The sequence below is a fragment of the Coregonus clupeaformis genome, chromosome 8 (genome assembly GCF_020615455.1).
Source record: "Coregonus clupeaformis isolate EN_2021a chromosome 8, ASM2061545v1, whole genome shotgun sequence".
NCBI lineage: Eukaryota > Metazoa > Chordata > Actinopteri > Salmoniformes > Salmonidae > Coregonus > Coregonus clupeaformis.
Window position 1 is genome coordinate 22,496,135 of NC_059199.1, and position 17,290 is coordinate 22,513,424.

The 17,290-nt window shown below is 41.2% G+C and overlaps 2 protein-coding genes across 3 annotated transcripts in view; one reads left to right on the top strand and one right to left on the bottom strand.

Moving 5' to 3' along the window:
• The window catches only part of si:dkey-172j4.3 (diacylglycerol kinase delta), a 126,137-nt gene extending 121,733 nt beyond the window's left edge, over positions 1-4,404 (top strand). For both annotated transcript variants that reach the window (XM_041882615.1, XM_041882616.1), the window contains one exon: positions 1,290-4,404. In XM_041882615.1, coding sequence (XP_041738549.1) covers positions 1,290-1,364 — 75 coding nt within the window. In that variant the 3' untranslated portion in view covers positions 1,365-4,404. The remainder of the gene's footprint in view (positions 1-1,289) is intronic.
• Positions 4,405-4,458: 54 nt separating this feature from the next.
• On the bottom strand, positions 4,459-12,524 carry zgc:92429 (uncharacterized protein LOC445063 homolog). Its single transcript, XM_041882617.2, has 12 exons — positions 12,278-12,524; positions 11,571-11,620; positions 11,411-11,467; positions 9,511-9,662; positions 9,316-9,419; positions 8,977-9,029; positions 8,259-8,329; positions 6,333-6,435; positions 6,042-6,161; positions 5,758-5,820; positions 5,393-5,534; positions 4,459-5,087 (listed from the first exon to the last, which is right to left on the bottom strand). Exons 1-12 carry the CDS (start codon positions 12,339-12,341, stop codon positions 4,942-4,944), a joined length of 1,125 nt encoding a protein of 374 aa, XP_041738551.1. The 5' UTR covers positions 12,342-12,524; the 3' UTR covers positions 4,459-4,941.
• Between the last annotated feature and the right edge of the window lie 4,766 nt (positions 12,525-17,290).

The following is a 17,290-nucleotide window of genomic DNA, read 5'->3' on the forward strand; positions in this document are numbered from 1 at the left end:
TACACTGGAACTGTGCGTGGCCTTCTTGAGTGTGTGATTTTGTAATCAATTTAAGTGACATTTATGCCTTATGAATGTAAGGTATACCGTTTTATAGTGAACAAAAATATCAATGCAACATGTAAAGTGTTGGTCCCATGTTTCATGAGCTGAAATAAAATATCCCAGAAATGTTCCATACACACAAAAATCTTATTTCTCTCAAATGTTGTGCACAAATTCGTTTACATCCCTGTTAGTGAGCATTTCTCCTTTGCCAAGATATTCAATTATCTGGCAACATAATCTACCTGCCAGGTGTGGCATATCAAGAAGCTGATTAAACAGCATGATCATTACACAGGTGCACCTTGTGCTGGGGACATTAAAATGGCACTCTAAAATGTGCAGTTTTGTCACACAACACAATGCCACAGTCTCAAGTTTTGAGGGAACGTGCAATTGGCATGCCGACTGCAGGAATGTCCACCAGAGCTGTTGCCAGATAATTGAATGTTCATTTCTCTACCATAAGCCGCATCCAACATCGTTTTAGAGTATTTGGCAGTATGTACAAACGGCCCCTCACAACCACAGACCACGTGTAACCACGTCAGCCCAGGACTTCCACATCCGGCTTCTTCACCTGCAGGATCTTCTGAGACCAGCCACCCGGACAGCTAATGAATCTGAGGAGCATTTCTGTCTGTAATAAAGCCCTTTTGTGGGGAAAAACATATTCTGATTGGCTGGGCCTTGCTCCCAGTCATGTGAAATCCATAGATTAGGTCCTAATGAATTTATTTAAATTGACTGATTTCCTTATATGAACTGTAACTCATTAAAATAGTTGAAATTGTTGCATGTTGCATTTATATTTTTGTTCAATATATATCGATTACTTTTCTATCAATTACTTGCTTACTCGTTGTAGAAAGATGATATCCGCGTTCCCCACTTCGGAAGTATCAGAATCAACCAATAGGAAGCTCTCTACGCAAATATCTCACGTTCATTTTAACTTGGAGTTCCTGAGTTTCCGACGTGATGTGAACGCGGAAAGAGGCGTCATGCCCAACTTAAGGACAGGGGCTTAGCCCCCCTTCCGGACCACCCCCAGCCATCCTCACGTACTTTGTGCCACCTCAGATTTTTAGGGTACATGATGCCCCTGAACGCGGCACAAGTTACCTAAGTTGATATAAAGTTGATGAAAACGAACGATTTTGCAAAACAGTGAAACATTCATTAAACATTGTGTAAAAAGGAGACACTTTGATTGTCTGTCTGTCTCTCTCTCTCTCCCACAGGATCTTGGGATATTAAAGGTGGGGCATGTGAGACGGATCCTTCAGGCAATTGAGGAACTTAACGAGGAGGCTTAACCAGACACCTGTCACCATGGCAACCGGAGAGGGGGGGAATAAATGATTCAATGATTCAATGACCCTCTCCCCATTCAGCTATCACCTCCCCCTTGACTCTCAATGTTCTCCATTTTGTAATCAGGGAGGAGCTGTTTTTAATGAGGGGGCGTGGCTTAGCATTTGCATCACTGTTTGGTGTTCTGTTATTGGTGCTGTTTGACCTGCTGACCAGGGAGGTGGGCGTGGCTTCTTGATAGGCAAATGGCCAATCAGAGAAGAGGAAAGGAGAGAGTTTCTTAGCAACTTTTGTTTCCTTGACGACGCAATGTGTTTACGTAGGCGGCGCTGTCCTTTGCATGACGGGAGCGGACATTTTGTTTTTATTATAATTCTTAGATAACTCCTCTTTTTGGGGTTTAGGCTACCCTTCCTCTTTTCTCTCTTTCTTTTTCTTTCTTGACTTTCGGCGCAACTTAAAGGACTTTTTAGTTTCCTAGAGAAATCTGAAGTTTGAGGACAACAACAATAACGAAAACAAAAAACAACAATGTAAACAACAGCTCAATTTATTCTCACCTGCTGAACTGGAGACTTAAAATATTTATTGAAGGGTCATATTGAGGAATGTAATACATGTGGACTGAAAATGGTACTAATATATTGGCCTTGCTAAAGTACTTACCATAATATCTGTAATATATGAATATGAGAAATGTATGCACTCACTAACTGTAAGTCGCTCTGGATAAGAGCGTCTGCTAAATGACTAAAATGTAAATGTAAAATGTAAATATATGTACTGTAGCGTCTTATGTCCAGCTACAACAGTACTCACTGTAATATCTATGGCTAGCTACTACAGTACTTACTGTAATATCTAAGCCACTATGACCATCAATGTGTCCCTGCATGCCTTCCGAGTTGGATGAAGTAGCCCCTAGACACTGATCTAAGGTCTGTCTAAGGTTTGCATTATCCTTCCTTATGGTTATGCTTAGGTTTTGGGGAGGTCTGTGGTTAGGGGTAACTTATACCTTCCCTAACACGCTGGAATATATATGCAGTGAGATTTTGTTATTTTTCTGTTGTAGAAATTGGGTAACATTTTATTTTGAAGGTCTGGTTATAAACTGCTTATAAACTGTTACTAGATAGTTCATATATAGTTTTTTAACCATTAGTTAACCGCTATATCATTCTATATAATGATTCATGTCTTTATGAATAATAGTAGTTTCGGATGAAAACTATATATATTACAAAGACCAGTATGCTGAATCATATATAGCTAAACCATGAACAACATATATAAGTTAAGTTGTATAATTAAGTTAAAATAACATGTATTTAATTCATTCAATACTGAACAAGCTATGTATTAGCCATTTAATAGCTAAGTAATGGTGTTTATTATCAGTTAATTATCAGCCTTCCAGATACAGTGTTAGCTATGATTGTCCTACTGTACCAATAGCGTGCTTGTCCTGCTGTTATTGCTAGAGGCTTTAGTGATGTACATGTACGTGTGCCAAGTTTTAAACGACACATGACGATTGTGTGTGTGCGCGCAAACGACACTGTGTGCGTGTCGTTCATTTAAAATACGTTTATTGTATCTTGCCTTGCACTTTACAAAGCGAAACTTAAAGAAAAAATGTGTGCGTGTATGTTGTAAAGTGATCGCTCACTTGTGTTTTTATTGCTATGAAAATGGTCCCTCTCCCTTGTATTTATGACAAATCTATGCGGAGATTTAATGTGTGTTAATAATATGTAATATATAAATATAACCAAACGAATGTTAAAGTATATATATATATATATATATATATATATATATATATATATAAAATATGTTTATTCACTTGTCAGTGGTTGTTCTACTGTACATGTACATGCTCTAAGGGTTGCAAAATTCCGGTAACTTTCACAGGTTTTCACAAGATTTCCAGATTTTCAGAAGGGAATACGCAGAAAACCCAGAAATCCTCTGAGGATTTTTGGAAACCCGGGAATTTTGGGAAAGTTTCCAGAATTTTGCAACCCTTATGTTCTCACTTTATCTAATCTTATGGATCTAATCTTATGGAAGACTGGATTCTGAAAAATTTTGCTACAACGTTACTCCAATGCTATGCCAACGATTCCTTAGCTGCTAGGATATCGGTATTGAACAGTATTGAAATCTTGTGTGACATAAAATATATAGTGGTCAACTGCCAAGGTACTGAGAGGAATGGAGAACAACGCAACAACAATGTAACATGAAATATGCCACGGTTGTGTAACAGTATTTGACGGCAAGTTTTTGTGAACGCACTCCTACAAACTGCACTGGATGGACTCTGCTGTGCAATGCTCAAAGCTGGACTCAATGTTGCACGTTGTTTGTTCAAAGATGTTTAATAATAATAATAATATTGTGCTGTTAATTTGTTGTACTGGTTGATCTCTGTAACCAGGCTGGAAGGTCAGCCTTTGGGCCTAAAAATTATTCCTTAAAGTCCTAAGTGTCAAGATGTTGTATATTATACTATTTAATGGTATATATTGATAAGGAGGGATGTTATTGTGAATCAAATCTTGAATTGAATCTTGAATTGTGATCAAATCTTGAATTGTGAAACTTTGAACTCATCATGTATTGAACTTGATTGAGTGTTCCAAATGTATATACATTATGCTCCATCTCAGAGCCTAACCGTTATTTTGACAGTTAACTCGACAAAAATGTTTGTTGCCAATAAGACAGGAATCATGCGGGCTATGATTTTACTGTTTTACTGCATATGAGTATCATCAGTGAATTTAGGCCGGGATAGAATCAAAGGCGTGTTGTCGAAAAAGCGCACTGCACTTGACTTTTAAAGGTAATTTAAGCTTGAGCCACTATCAAGCGTGCAGCACCCATCGTGACAGCAGGCCTTCGATTGAATTCCGGCGCTAGGCTATTTATTTGCGCTATCCAACTGCCATTCATCCATGTCCCTGAACCCAGAGAAAGAGACAGCATTCACTGGCTGCTAGCAGGAGGCTGAAATAAAGCGTGTCCATCGCTGTTGGAGTCGTGTGTGTGTGTGTCCCAAGTGCGACACAATGGACATTAGAAAGATGGAGTTTCTCCTTTGTTTTAATGAATATCACAGCACAGCAGGCCATTTAGCATCACAAACAAGTCACATTCAAACAGCAAAGATGTAGAATGGACAGATACTTTTCAATACAGTAGGCTTTTCTTATTTAATTACAATGAAACCAGAGTACAGTGTCCATATTAGGACATTGATTCTGTCCCAAAGTTGCCTGATATTGGCCTAATATGGACAACGTACTGGGGGGTAGAAGACGATGAAAACTAATCTATAACAGGTTGATATTTCTTATTTGTATCCGTGCATACAGTAGAGATCAATACATAAAACAAATTCAAGTACAATTTCTTTATAAATTAAAAACCAGTAACAATATTACAGCCATACCATTTCCTTGGACTGTAAGGAAAATGGACAATAAAGTATTCTTCTAACAACAATCTCACAAACAGTCAGACCGTCTTGACTGACAGTAGACGTAATCAATAAATCAACTCATCAATTTAACCTTCTAACACGGGCATATCATTCTCTTCTGGAGGATTCTGGATAAGCTGCGGTTTCTCCCACTCCTCATCTGAATCACTGATGTCATCGTCGTCGATGTCCCTGTCCCACTGACTGGGGTCGTCGGCCTCATCTGTGTAACCTGTAATACAGTGAGCAATACTGTGAATCCAGTCAATGTTTTGATTATGGCAGTGTATAGAATGGCAGAAAATGAATGGTGGCTAACCCAATGTTAAAGTTTATGCCTTTCCCTAACCCTTAACCTAACCTCACTGAAGCCATACCTAACCTTAACCTAACCCTTGTTCCTAAACTTAATCTTAATCCTAACCTTAATTTATTTCGACCCCAATGCCTAAATGTACGTTTTCGTTCTGCCGGTGGAATATACACTTCCTTATAATCACAAGATAAAAACAACATAAAGAGGGATGTTTATAGTACCCATGTCCAGGTCCTGGGGTTCTGGTTCTGGTTTGAACTTGGGGTCCTCTAGTTTTCCCCAGGCCACAGCATCTGCCTTACGGAGCGACACTTCCACCTTAGAGGGAACCATGTTGACCCCACTGTTGGCTACATCCGCTACCTAGAGTAGAGGAGGAAGCGGGATATGGGGTTATGGTGGGGATAGTTGTTTGTTGGTGTTTAGAGAGGAGAGAAAGTAGAAACACAGGAAGAGGGAAATAGAAAACAGAAACACAAGCGAGAAAGAAAGAGTAATGTACAGTACAAAGAGAGAGGGAAATAGAGGGAAAACAATTCAAGAGGAGAAAAAAAAAAATTATAACGGTAAAAGCATTGCCGCTCACCCCCCACAGATGGAAGTCCTTATGGAAAATCTTGTTTTCCTCAAACTGGATGTGACAGGTCAGCTACAGGAATAGAGATAGGGACAGGGCGGTAGAGAGAGAAAGAGAGATGTTAATCACCATTAACAACCTTACTCAAAACACCAGCGGGAAAACAGTATATGCCAAAAGTCAATATGCATGAGTGTGTGTTACCACTGTGTGATTGGCTTTGACGTAGGACAGTTGAGGGTTGGCGTTCTTGTATGTCTGTCAGTCTGCGTTTGTGTGTAGCCCGTTCTTACCACAGTGCGGTTAGCCTCGACGTAGGACAGTTCAGGGTTGGCGTTCTTGGCATAGATGGTCACGTAGACCTGTGTGGCTGTCTGGTGCCAGTCATGTCTACACGCTACCTTCTTATTGTTCTGCACACACAAACATTCAGAGAGAAAGACAATAACCCCAGAGTTTACAGTTCACGGTTTACAGCAAAATGTCTAAGTGATTTTCATGTAAAGGCACAATTGGCAACAGGAACAGAACAAAACCCGGACATTAAGAAAAGGTCAAAGACAGAGAGGAGGGCTGACACTGACCACTTTTTGGACCCAGCGATGTTTGCCATTGGTACAACCTTTCTGATCCAGGAAAGCATTAAAGTCTATGGTCTTCACACAGCAACAGTTCCAGTACTTATACCTGTAGGGTTAGAATTACAGCACCGTATTATACCTATAGTATTACATGAATATTACATTTCAGTAGTTTATAATGAAGCAGCATTAAAGTCTATGGTCTTTACACAGCGACAGCTCCAGTACTTATACCTGTAGAAGAGTATATAATAGTATTGTATAATACCTGCTGCAGAATATTGCAGTGCTGTATTAATACAGGCATGTATACAGTGCATTCGGAAAGTATTCAGACCCCTTGACGTTTTCCACATTTTGTTAGGTTACAGCCTTATTCTAAAATTGATTAAATCGTTTTTTTCTTCATCGATCTACACACAATACCCCATAATGACAAAGCAAAAACAGGTTTTTAGAAATTTTTGCAAATGTATATAAATAACAACTTAAATATCACATTTACGTAAGTATTCAGACCCTTTACTCATTACTTTGTTGACGCACCTTTCGCAGCGATTACAGCCTCGATTCTTCTAGGGTGTGACGCTACAAGCTTGGCACACACCTGTATTTAGGGAGTTTCTCCCGTTCTTCTCTGCATATCCTCTCAAGCTCTGTCAGGTTGGATGGGGAGCGTCGCTGCACAGCTATTTTCAGGTCTCTCCACAGATGTTCGATCGGGTTCAAGTCCGGGCTCTGGCTGGGTCACTCAAGGACATTCAGAGACTTGTCCCAAAGCTACTCCTGTATTGTCTTGGCTGTGTGCTTCGGGTCGTTGTCCTGTTGGAAGGTGAACCTTCGCCCTAGTCTGAGGTCCTGAGCACTCTGGAGCAGGTTTTCATGAAGGATCTCTCTGTACTTTGCTCCGTTCATCTTTCCCTCGATCCTGACTTGTTTCCCAGTTGCTGTCGCTGAAAAACATCCCCACAGCATGATGCTGCCACCACCATGCTTCACCGTAGGAATGGAGGCAGGTTTCCTCCAGACGTGATGCTTGGCATTCAGGTCATAGAGTTCAAGCTTGGTTTCATCAGACCAGAAAATCTTGTTTCTCATGGTCAGAGTCCTTCAGGTACCTTTTGGCAAACTCCAAGTGGGCTGTCATGTGCCTTTTACTGAGGAGTGGCATCTGTCTGGCCACTCTATCATAAAGGCCTGATTGGTGGATTGCTGCAGAGATGGTTGTCCTTCTGGAAGGTTCTACCATCTCCACAGAGGAACTCTGGAGCTCTGTCAGAGTGACCATCGGGTTTTGGTCACCTCCCTGACCAAGGCCCTTCTCCCCTGATTGCTCAGTTTGGCCGGGCAGCGAGCTCTAGGAAGAGTCTTGGTGGTTCCAAACTTCTTCCATTTAAGAATGATGGAGACCACTGTGTTCTTGGGGACCTTCAATGCTACAGAAATGTTTTGGTACCCTTCCCCAGATCTGTGCCTCGACACAGTCCTGTCTCGGAGCTCTACGGACAATTCCTTCGACCTCATGGCTTGGTTTTTGCTCTGACATGCACTGTCATCTGTGGGACCTTGTATAGACAGGTGCGCGCCTTTCCAAATCATGTCCAATCAATTGAATTTACCACAGGTGGACTCCAATCAAGTTGTAGAAACATCTCAAGGATGATCAATGGAAACAGGATGCACCTGAGCTCAATTTTGAGTCTTATCTCAAAGGGTCTGAATACTTAAAAATATATATATATTAGCAAACATTTCTAAAAAACCTGTTTTTGTTTTGTCATTATGGGGTATTGTGTGTAGATTGATGAGGAAAAAATATGTATTTCATCCATTTTAGAATAAGGCTGTAACGTAGCAAAATGTGGAAAAAGGGAAGGTGTCTGAATATTTTCAGAATGCACTGTAAGTATAATACAGTCATTGTCTTACCCCTCGTGGAAGACTGGCGCTCCAGGGTGGTGTGTACAGGTCTCTCCGTTGGTCTCTGGGCCCTGGTATTGCTGTCAACAACAACAAACAACAATTAACCACTGAATTATTATCCTCTCAGGTAGGGAGATAACTAACATGCTAACAACAATTTGAGAAAACCTGAATGAAAGTCAGTGGGAACACAATCAGGTAGCTATACTGATTTGGCACTAATTTCAATTCCTCAGTAAGAATTGAAATGATTATACTTCCTATGCTTTGGCAGTGTTTGTTGGTTATGGAGAGCCATGAGTTGGGCCATTGAGGTTTCTGTATTATGATGCATTTACATGATACTACAACATTCTATGGCAGCCATGTTAGCACACCATTAACATTACATGGGGAACATTTAAATAATGATATGCAACTGAATGTCTAGAATTAGAACAATATTCAACATTCGTAAAGTCGACCGAACTCTAAAATATTAGGTTCTGGTACAAACTGTTGAATTACGGGAAAGAGTTAACACTGTCTGAGACAGGCTGTTAGCCATCAGCAGAATGCAACAGATGCATTATCTACAAAGACAGGAGTTACTGCACCTCAAATGTTTTACTCCCTTCTCTGTGACACACACACACACACACGAGCGCATACACGCACACACAGACAAAAACACACATGGATAAAGACACACGCATACACAGACACACACAAAAGAGACACCTACTGTTTTGCATCCTGTGTTCTTGCATCGCGTTCCCTGCATGACAACTGCACTCTCTGTGAGGGCGAGAGAGAGAGAAAGAAAGAAAGAGAGGAGAAAGAGAAAGAGGGAGGGTCAGAAAGACAGGGTGGGGTTAAACTTACTGCTGAAATCTTACGTTGCAAAATAAACAAAGTCGTTTCAAAATAATGTTATATTTCATCAGAGAAGTATTGGTATTATTCAACAGAGGCATTGAAACGCCCTGGTATTATATAGAAACCAACGATTTGAGCAACAAGAGGAAACAGAACAAAGAAGAAGGTTTGGGAGGGATACACACACACACATACACACACTTACCTTTCTTCTCCAGTTCTGCCTTGCTGCTGATTTCCATCTTCCCAAGAACCTGAGTCAGAGAGGCAGACACCTTCAGCTTCAGCTTGGTCTTATCCTCATCTGAACTGTAAAGGACAATAAATAAATAAATAAATAAATACACAATTTTTTTTATAAATAAACACCAAATCAGCCATCTGAGCAAGCAGACCCTACCTGGGTCTCTCTTTCTGCAGTGCCTCAGCTGATTTGGGCCCCTGGTAAATGATCTCCTCTCTGTTGTTTCTCACGCCGTTCTTGTCTGATGTCACTGTCGGCTGCATAGGCTCCTGGGGCATTTTGTTGCTATGACGCCCCTGGGTGCAGCCCTACAATAGGAAAGTCCAATAGAAAAGTAATGTCAGGATACAGCCTCTCATACTTAGGAATACTGCGTACAGAGTACCCTGACAGCGAACTACTGCATATACAGTACCAGTCCAAAGTTTGGCCACACCTACTCATTCAAGGGTTTTTCTTTATTTGTAGTATTTTCTACATAATAGTGAAGACGTCAAAACTATGAAATAACACATATGTAATCAACGTAGTAAGCAAAAAAGGGTTAAACAAATCAAAGTGTTTTATATTTGAGATTCTTCAAATACCCACCCTTTGCCTTGATGACAGCTTTAAAACACTCTTGGCATTCTCTCAACCAGCTTCACCTGGAATGCTTTTCCAACAGTCTTGAAGGAGTTCCCACATATGCTGAGCACTTGTTGGCTGCTTTTCCTTCGCTCTGCCGTCTGACTCATCCCAAACCATCTCAATTGGGTGGAGGTTGGGGGATTGTGGAGGCCAGGTCATCTGATGCAGCACTCCACCACTCTCCTTCTTGGTAAAATAGCCCTTACACAGCCTGGAGGTGTGTTGGGTCATTGTCCTGTTGAAAAACAAATGATAGTCCCACTAAGCCCACACCAGATCGGATGGCGTATCACTGCAGAATGCTGTGGTAGCCATGCTGGTTAAGTGTGCCTTGAATTCGAAATAAATCACTGACAGTGTCACCAGCAAAGCACCCCCACAACATAACACCTCCTCCTCCATGCTTTACAATGGGAAATACACATGCGGAGATCATCCGTTCACCCACACGTGTCTCACAAAGACGGCGGTTGGAATCAAAAATCTCAAATTTGGAATCCAGACCAAAGGACACATTTCCACCGGTCTAATGTCCATTGCTCGTGTTTCTTGGCCCAAGCAAGTCTCTTCTTCTTATTGGTGTCCTTTAGTAGTGGTTTCTTTGCAGCAATTCGACCATGAAGGCCTGATTCACACAGTCTCCTCTGAACAGTTGAATTTGAGATGTGTCTGTTACTTGAACTCTGTGAAGCATTTATTTGGGCTGCAATTTCTGAGGCTGGTAACTCTATTGAACTTATTCTCTGCAACAGACGTAAATCTGGGACTTCCATTCCTGTGGTGGTCCTCATGAGAGCCTGTTTCATCATAGCGCTTGATGGTTTTTGCGACCGCACTTGAAGAAACTTTCAAAGTTCTTGAAATGTTCTTTATTGACTGACCTTCATGTCTTATTTGAGCTGTACTTGTCATAATATGGACTTGGTCTTTTACCAAATAGGGCTATCTTCTGTATACCCCCCCTACCTTGTCACAACACAACTGATTGGCTCAAACACATTAAGAAGGAAATCAATTCTACAAATTAACTTTTAAGAAGGCACACCTGTTAATTGAAATGCATTCCACGTGACTCTCATGAAGCTGGTTGAGAGAATGCCAAGAGTGTGCAAAGCTGTCATCAAGGCAAAGGGTGGGTATTTGAAGAATTAGTCAAATGTAAAATATATTTTGATTTGTTTAACACTTTTTTGGTTACTACATGATTCCATATGTGTTATTTCATAGTTTTGATGTCTTCACTATTATTCTACAATGTAAAAAATAGTACAAATAAAGAAAAACCCTTGAATGAGTAGGTGTGTCCAAACTTTTGACTGGTAGTGTACTTGATCAATACTGTTACCTGAGCTATGCCTATAGGCTTTATCTCAGTGGGTTAAAACAGTCTTGAGTTCAAACCCAGTTGGTCCCACGTTGTCCTTACCTTGATAGAAAGGAACTCAGAGAAGTCTGTGGTCCTCTTCCTACAACAAGACCAACCCTGGACACACACATCGTTTATCAATTCAATCAAGTACTGTGAGGATAGTTTCATATTTATTGATTCTCATCTGTGCGTTTCTCAAAAGTGTTTATATAAATACCTTCAGAGCATCGTGGAAGATGGGAACACCAGGATGATGAAGACAGGCATCTAGAGAGAGACAGAGAACAACAAAAAGTGATTGTGGGCTCTGGCATTTGTCAGACACAAACGTTGTAACCTGTCACATACACAATAAGCAGGGTCTCCTAGACAGCCGTCATAGGGGTCTGGTCATAAGGGGAAGGGGGTTGGGCCCATATACAGCATTAACTAACCTAACAGTTGCTATGAAGATGAGACCTCTACTCAGCAGACCTAAAGACGTGGAGAATTATGTCGGCGCATGCTTTCTCTCAGTATCTGTCTCTCTCATTTGCACATCTGTCACACACGTGCCTACAATACAATCTCTCAATCCGGAATCTCTGCATGGGATCAATCTTCGTCTGGGAAACTGGCCCTTTCAGTTTTGCTAAAGACACCTGTCGATTCCCCTCTCTGTCCCACAGGAGTCTGTTAGACTATCAGAACGATTACCATAATACACATTATCCCCTCTACATTTGGCCATTTAAAAACTGTATTAGTCTACAATACACTGAAAACGCAAACACCTTGCAATATTTGCAACATGCAATTAATCCAATAATACTATTCCTAACTAACTCTGTCAACTACAGTGCATTCAATACAACCTGTGTACTACCGCAGTACAACAGTGAATAATAAACCGTGTGTTCAAGTTAGAGTAGTAAATCGTTTTACCGTCTTTGTTCTTGTCAGTATCAAACTTCTCTCCACAGCCTTTGTTGTAGCAAAGAAGAGCCATATTGGCCTAGTATTTAGTTAGTCCTCCCGTAACTCTTCCACCTAACTTTTCCTTCAACTATCCCTCGCTCTTCTTTCTCCTCTTCGAGGGGCTTCGAAACTTGAATCCCACCCTGTCTTCCAGAACTTTCTCCTGGATAGAAGAGAAGAAGCAAGAGAATGAGAGAAAGAACGAGAGAGATCCAGGGGGACTAAGAGAGGAAAGAGAGGGGGTCTCTGCTTGGCCTGGCTGAATGAATGATAAAAATAGCCACCAGTCATCCTCCCTCTTCAGCTGTCAGTCCTTATCTAGTGGTTGCATTCCTCTCTCCTGGCTGTGTGTGTGTACTGCGCTAAGCATATGTGTAGGTGTTAGTGATGGGTCATGCGCACAAGCATCGGCTCTGAGAGCCGGCTCTTTGTAGTGAATCAGAAGAGCCGGCTCGCATCGAGTGAGAGCCGGCTCCCAGTTTTTTGCCCATTCGCTGCTTAGGTTTCACTTTCACAGAGGTCTGTTATGATTGGCCAGCATGGCGACCAGCATGCGGCATTCACGTGAGAATTAAGGATGTGTAAACAGAGAGGGGGCGGGGCAGACACACCACTTGACTCCACTGCAAGTGAAGAGAGAGACAGAGCGGACTGAGGAGCGTGTGTGCGTCTTGCATTGTCGTGTCGTTTAACTATGAGTGACACTAGAAAGCGAAGCAGCATCTGGCTGCAGTTTAAAGATATTGGGAACAAGAAAGCAGAGTGCCTTCACTGCAAAACGAAGGTCACTATAAGAGCAGGTTCCACCACAAACCTGCATAGACATACAAGAACTGTCCATCCTACAGTGCAGTTAGAGGAGAGAGGGCAAGCCAGCTCACCATCTACTGATCCTGGTGTGTCTCATACCAGAACAACAGCTGCTGTAACGTCTACTGCCATCCCCATGCGTGCAAGTATAACCTCTCCTACTGCAACTGATGTGATGGAGGGGAGACTATGTATTGTTGCCACATCAGTTCCTTCTGAGAGAATCTTCTCCAAAACAGGGCAGATACTCACGGAGAGGCGAAATCGTATCAGGCCTATCAGCCCATCCAAGCTGAGGCATCTGATCTTCCTGAATGCCAACCTGCCCTGAGGACTAATGCTGTTTGCTGGAGTTTGGTTCTGGTTTTGATTCTGTTCTGTGGATTTGTTTGAAGTTTATTGTTAATTTGTGCAATAAAAAAGTTTAATTGAAATAAACAAATGTAAGAGTGGTTTTGTCACAGAATAAATGCACAGAATTAGGCATTATAAGGTCTCTCATAAAAACACTGAAAGCAAAAAGGGTTTTCAACACATAAACCATGATTTTTTTCAAAGTTAAGGTAAAATATAGGCTACAAAAGATCCTAAATAAAGAGCCGTTCGGGAGTCGAAAGAGCCGGCTCTTCTTTGGGAGCCGAGTCAAAAGAGCCGGCTCTCAGAAAAGAGCCGAACTTCCCATCATTAGTAGGTGTGTCCTGGCATGGCAGTTGGGGCTAAGACAGGGTCTCCCAAAGGGGTGCACGTTTAGGTTTTTGCCCTAGCACTACACAGCTGATTCAAAAAATCAACTGGGCGAAGAGCTGTCAGAAAAAGCTGCTTACCATGCGGCAAACCGTATACTGTAACACCAACCGGTCCCATGTGGCTCAGTTGCGCTTGCAATGCAAGGGTTGTGGGTTCCATTCCCACTACTGTAAGTCGCTCTGGATAAGAGCGTCTGCTAAATGACTAAAACGTAAAATGTAAGAGCGTCTGCTAAAATGTAGGTGGAGGTTGTTTTGAACAGCATACAAACATTTGACTCAGCGCAGACACTCCAAACTCAAAAAAAATGTAAATCACAAAATGCTTCAGGAATGGAAAATGACTTTATTTCTTCCAAAAAAAGATAAAACCCTAAAATAAACAAAAATAAACACAGTAAGTAAAATAAAAGCCCATGATTTATTTGTATTTCTGTAACGTTCGTTTTGTATTATTTCCATGCTTAATAAAATCCTTATACTTCTGCATAAATAAATACAAATGTACAAAGAGAGGGGGAAGAACAAGAAGAATCAGAGACGAAGGTGTGATTCTCTGAATCATTTGGCATCATTGACAATCAATCAATGACATCCATTGGTGACCTACAGATATACAGCCAATCCCCTTCTTCATACGTTTAATCCCCCATTGGGTATTATAATATCATATCTATATACTGTATAATTCAAATAGCATGTTCAGAAAAAGAAAAAAAAGAATACAAAAAGACAAAAATAACAATTAATGGCAGATGTGTATGGATACGTCCCAAATAACACCATGGTTGCGTTTACATAGGCAGCACAATACAATAATTGGTCTTTGACCAATCAGACCAGCTCTTTTACCAATAATTGGGCAAAAGATCAGAATTGGGCTGCCTGTGTACACGCAGCCCATATTCCCTGTATAGTACACTATAGCGATTAGGATTGGGATGCATACATGTATGTATGTATGTATGTATGTATGTGTTTGTGTGTTTCTACTTCTATTTACATAGTTATCACCAGGCAGCTATCAGAAGGGTAGTTGTTTCCAAAAAACATATAGAAAAAAAAAAGTTTGTTGAACAAACACACCGACTGAAAATGAGGGAATTTATCAGTTTATAAACGGATAAATGGATGCATTTTATGGAGAGATGTATCCAAATGTATCCGTTTAGAACCCCAAAAAGCCATTCCTCTATTTCCCCCTTCCTTTTTCATTTCAGGTTGATGACATCTTCAATTACTGAGTTATTACAGGCTCACCACCAGAGGGTACTACACTTGCAGATATGATCAAAAAGACCCATTTCAAAAAGAGAAAAAGTAACGTGGCATCTTTGGAAAAGTAAAAGGGTTTGGCTACACCCCTCAGACCTCCTCCACCAATGCGTTGAGGACAGAGGATGCAAGGAGTCAAGGAAAACCTATTGAGATTCACCCTAGATCTATGGTTAGGGGTGCCTGTCCTTGCAGCATGTAATCAGAAACAACCCGGACACTTGAACGAGTTTAAACAGACAACAGAGTAGATCAGATCATGCTTTTAAGGGCATCTGTAGAAACAACACGACATCATCACGACCATGCACTCATAAACAGGGGAAGAAAAGCCGACCATAAACAGACCATCTGCGTGATTCAACATTGTTGGCATTCGCTCTGGAAGCTAACATTCTTCTGGTCTTAGGAGATGAGAGAAAGCCACTTAAGATTATTGAGATGCACACCCAAAGACTATAATAGGACAATCAACATTGTAGTCTCCACGCTGTCACTCTCACTCTCTGCTCTTCTCCCACTATTTTGAAACCAGTTCAGGCAGGATAACATGCAGAACAACAGTCTAGTTAAAAAATGACACAAAAAGAGAGAAAATACGAGAAACTACTGAAGAACCAGAGAACATAAGACATGATAAATTCAAGAGAAAAATAAAAAGCTGTGCTCATCAACTTCAGTGCCAAACAGAAGGGTTGCGTGCCAAACAGAAGGGTTGCATCCCAAATGGCATCCTATTCCTTTTGACCAGAGGCCTTCATAGGGACTAGGGTGCCATTTGGGATGCAAATATAGTTGTCCCTAGAGACTGATCTAAGGTCAGTTTTGTATTTCTCCCCTAATGGTTGAGGTAAGGGTTCTCTGAGCCTAGATGTGTCTAAAGAGCAACTTCTACCCAGAGCATCATACCCTCCTGAGTAATGACTATCTCAGTACGAGCAGCCCAGAGAAGGGCTTCAGTTTTGGGACACAAAGATTGGAAGGAGTCCTTAAAGGCCCAGTGCAGTCAAAAACATGATTTTCCTGTGTTTTTAAATATATATCCACACTATAAAGTTGGAATAATAGTGTTATATTGTGCAAATTTTGTGTAAGAGCGGTTTGAAGACTGTCAAATGTCAGCCTGTTTTGGTGGGATAGTTTTGGCCTGCCTGGTAACATCACCAGGCAGTAAATTAGTAGACAATAAGAAATAGAGTTCCAAACCTCTCTGCCAATAACAGCTAGTTTTCCGTTTTCCCCTCCCCACTCAGACCACCCCCTGACAGTCCTAGCAAAATGATTGCTTGAGAAATGGCTCTTTGCTAAGAAGCTATTTTTGTTTATTTTTTACCATTTTAATTGAAATCAATCAAAGCTACGTAATTGTTACCCAGAAATGATTTGATATTGAGATAAAAACAGCTGCATCGGACATTAAACTTCCAAAATGACCAACACTGGTTCTCAAACCCATTTCACACTGGCAATCCTTCAGACAGAGACTAGTGCCACCAGAAACCTCAAATACTTCAGGACTACAGACTTAATTCTTCACTGAGTATATAATCTCCCTTAGACATTGTGGGTAGTTCAGTTTCACCGACAAGACTGGACATAAAATGCATATGATCCAATCAGAGACCGTTTAAGTTTAAAGATGGCGGACACGCCCACTCACAGCATGAGTAGTGAAGGCCTACGACAGAGTCCAGTGAAGAAACAGGAAGTTAGAAGAGGGAATTGTAAAGTTATCTACAAAAGCAGAAGCCAGAAGAGAATCCAGAGATATACATACTAGACAGTGAAGACTAAGAGGAGATTCTATCGAGATCTAGTTCTACTAGACAATGAAAAAGAGGTCAGAAGGGGAATCTAGTGTTACTGGAGACAATTCTAGAGATATATCCAATAGACCAGGGGTGTCAAACTTATTCCACGGAGGGCCGAGTGTCTGCGCTTTTTTTCTCTCCTTTCAATTAAGACCTAGACAACCAGGTGAGGGTTGTTACTAATTAGTGACTTTAATTCATCAATCAAGTACAAGGGTGGAGCGAAAACCCGCAGACACTCGCCCCTCCGTGGAATGAGTTTGACACGTATTGACAGTAAAAGAAACACCAAGAGAAGCTAGAGCTATACATACTAGACAGTGACAAGAGGCTAAGAG

Coding starts and splice junctions, on each gene's coding strand:
- zgc:92429 (XM_041882617.2), bottom strand. CDS start 12,341: ATGGCTCTTCTTTGCTACAACAAAGGCTGTGGAGAGAAGTTTGATACT. Junction 11,621..12,277: donor TACTGACAAGAACAAAGACG/GTAAAACGATTT, acceptor GTCTCTCTCTAG/ATGCCTGTCTTCATCATCCT. Junction 6,162..6,332: donor ATCGCTGGGTCCAAAAAGTG/GTCAGTGTCAGC, acceptor TTGTGTGTGCAG/AACAATAAGAAGGTAGCGTG.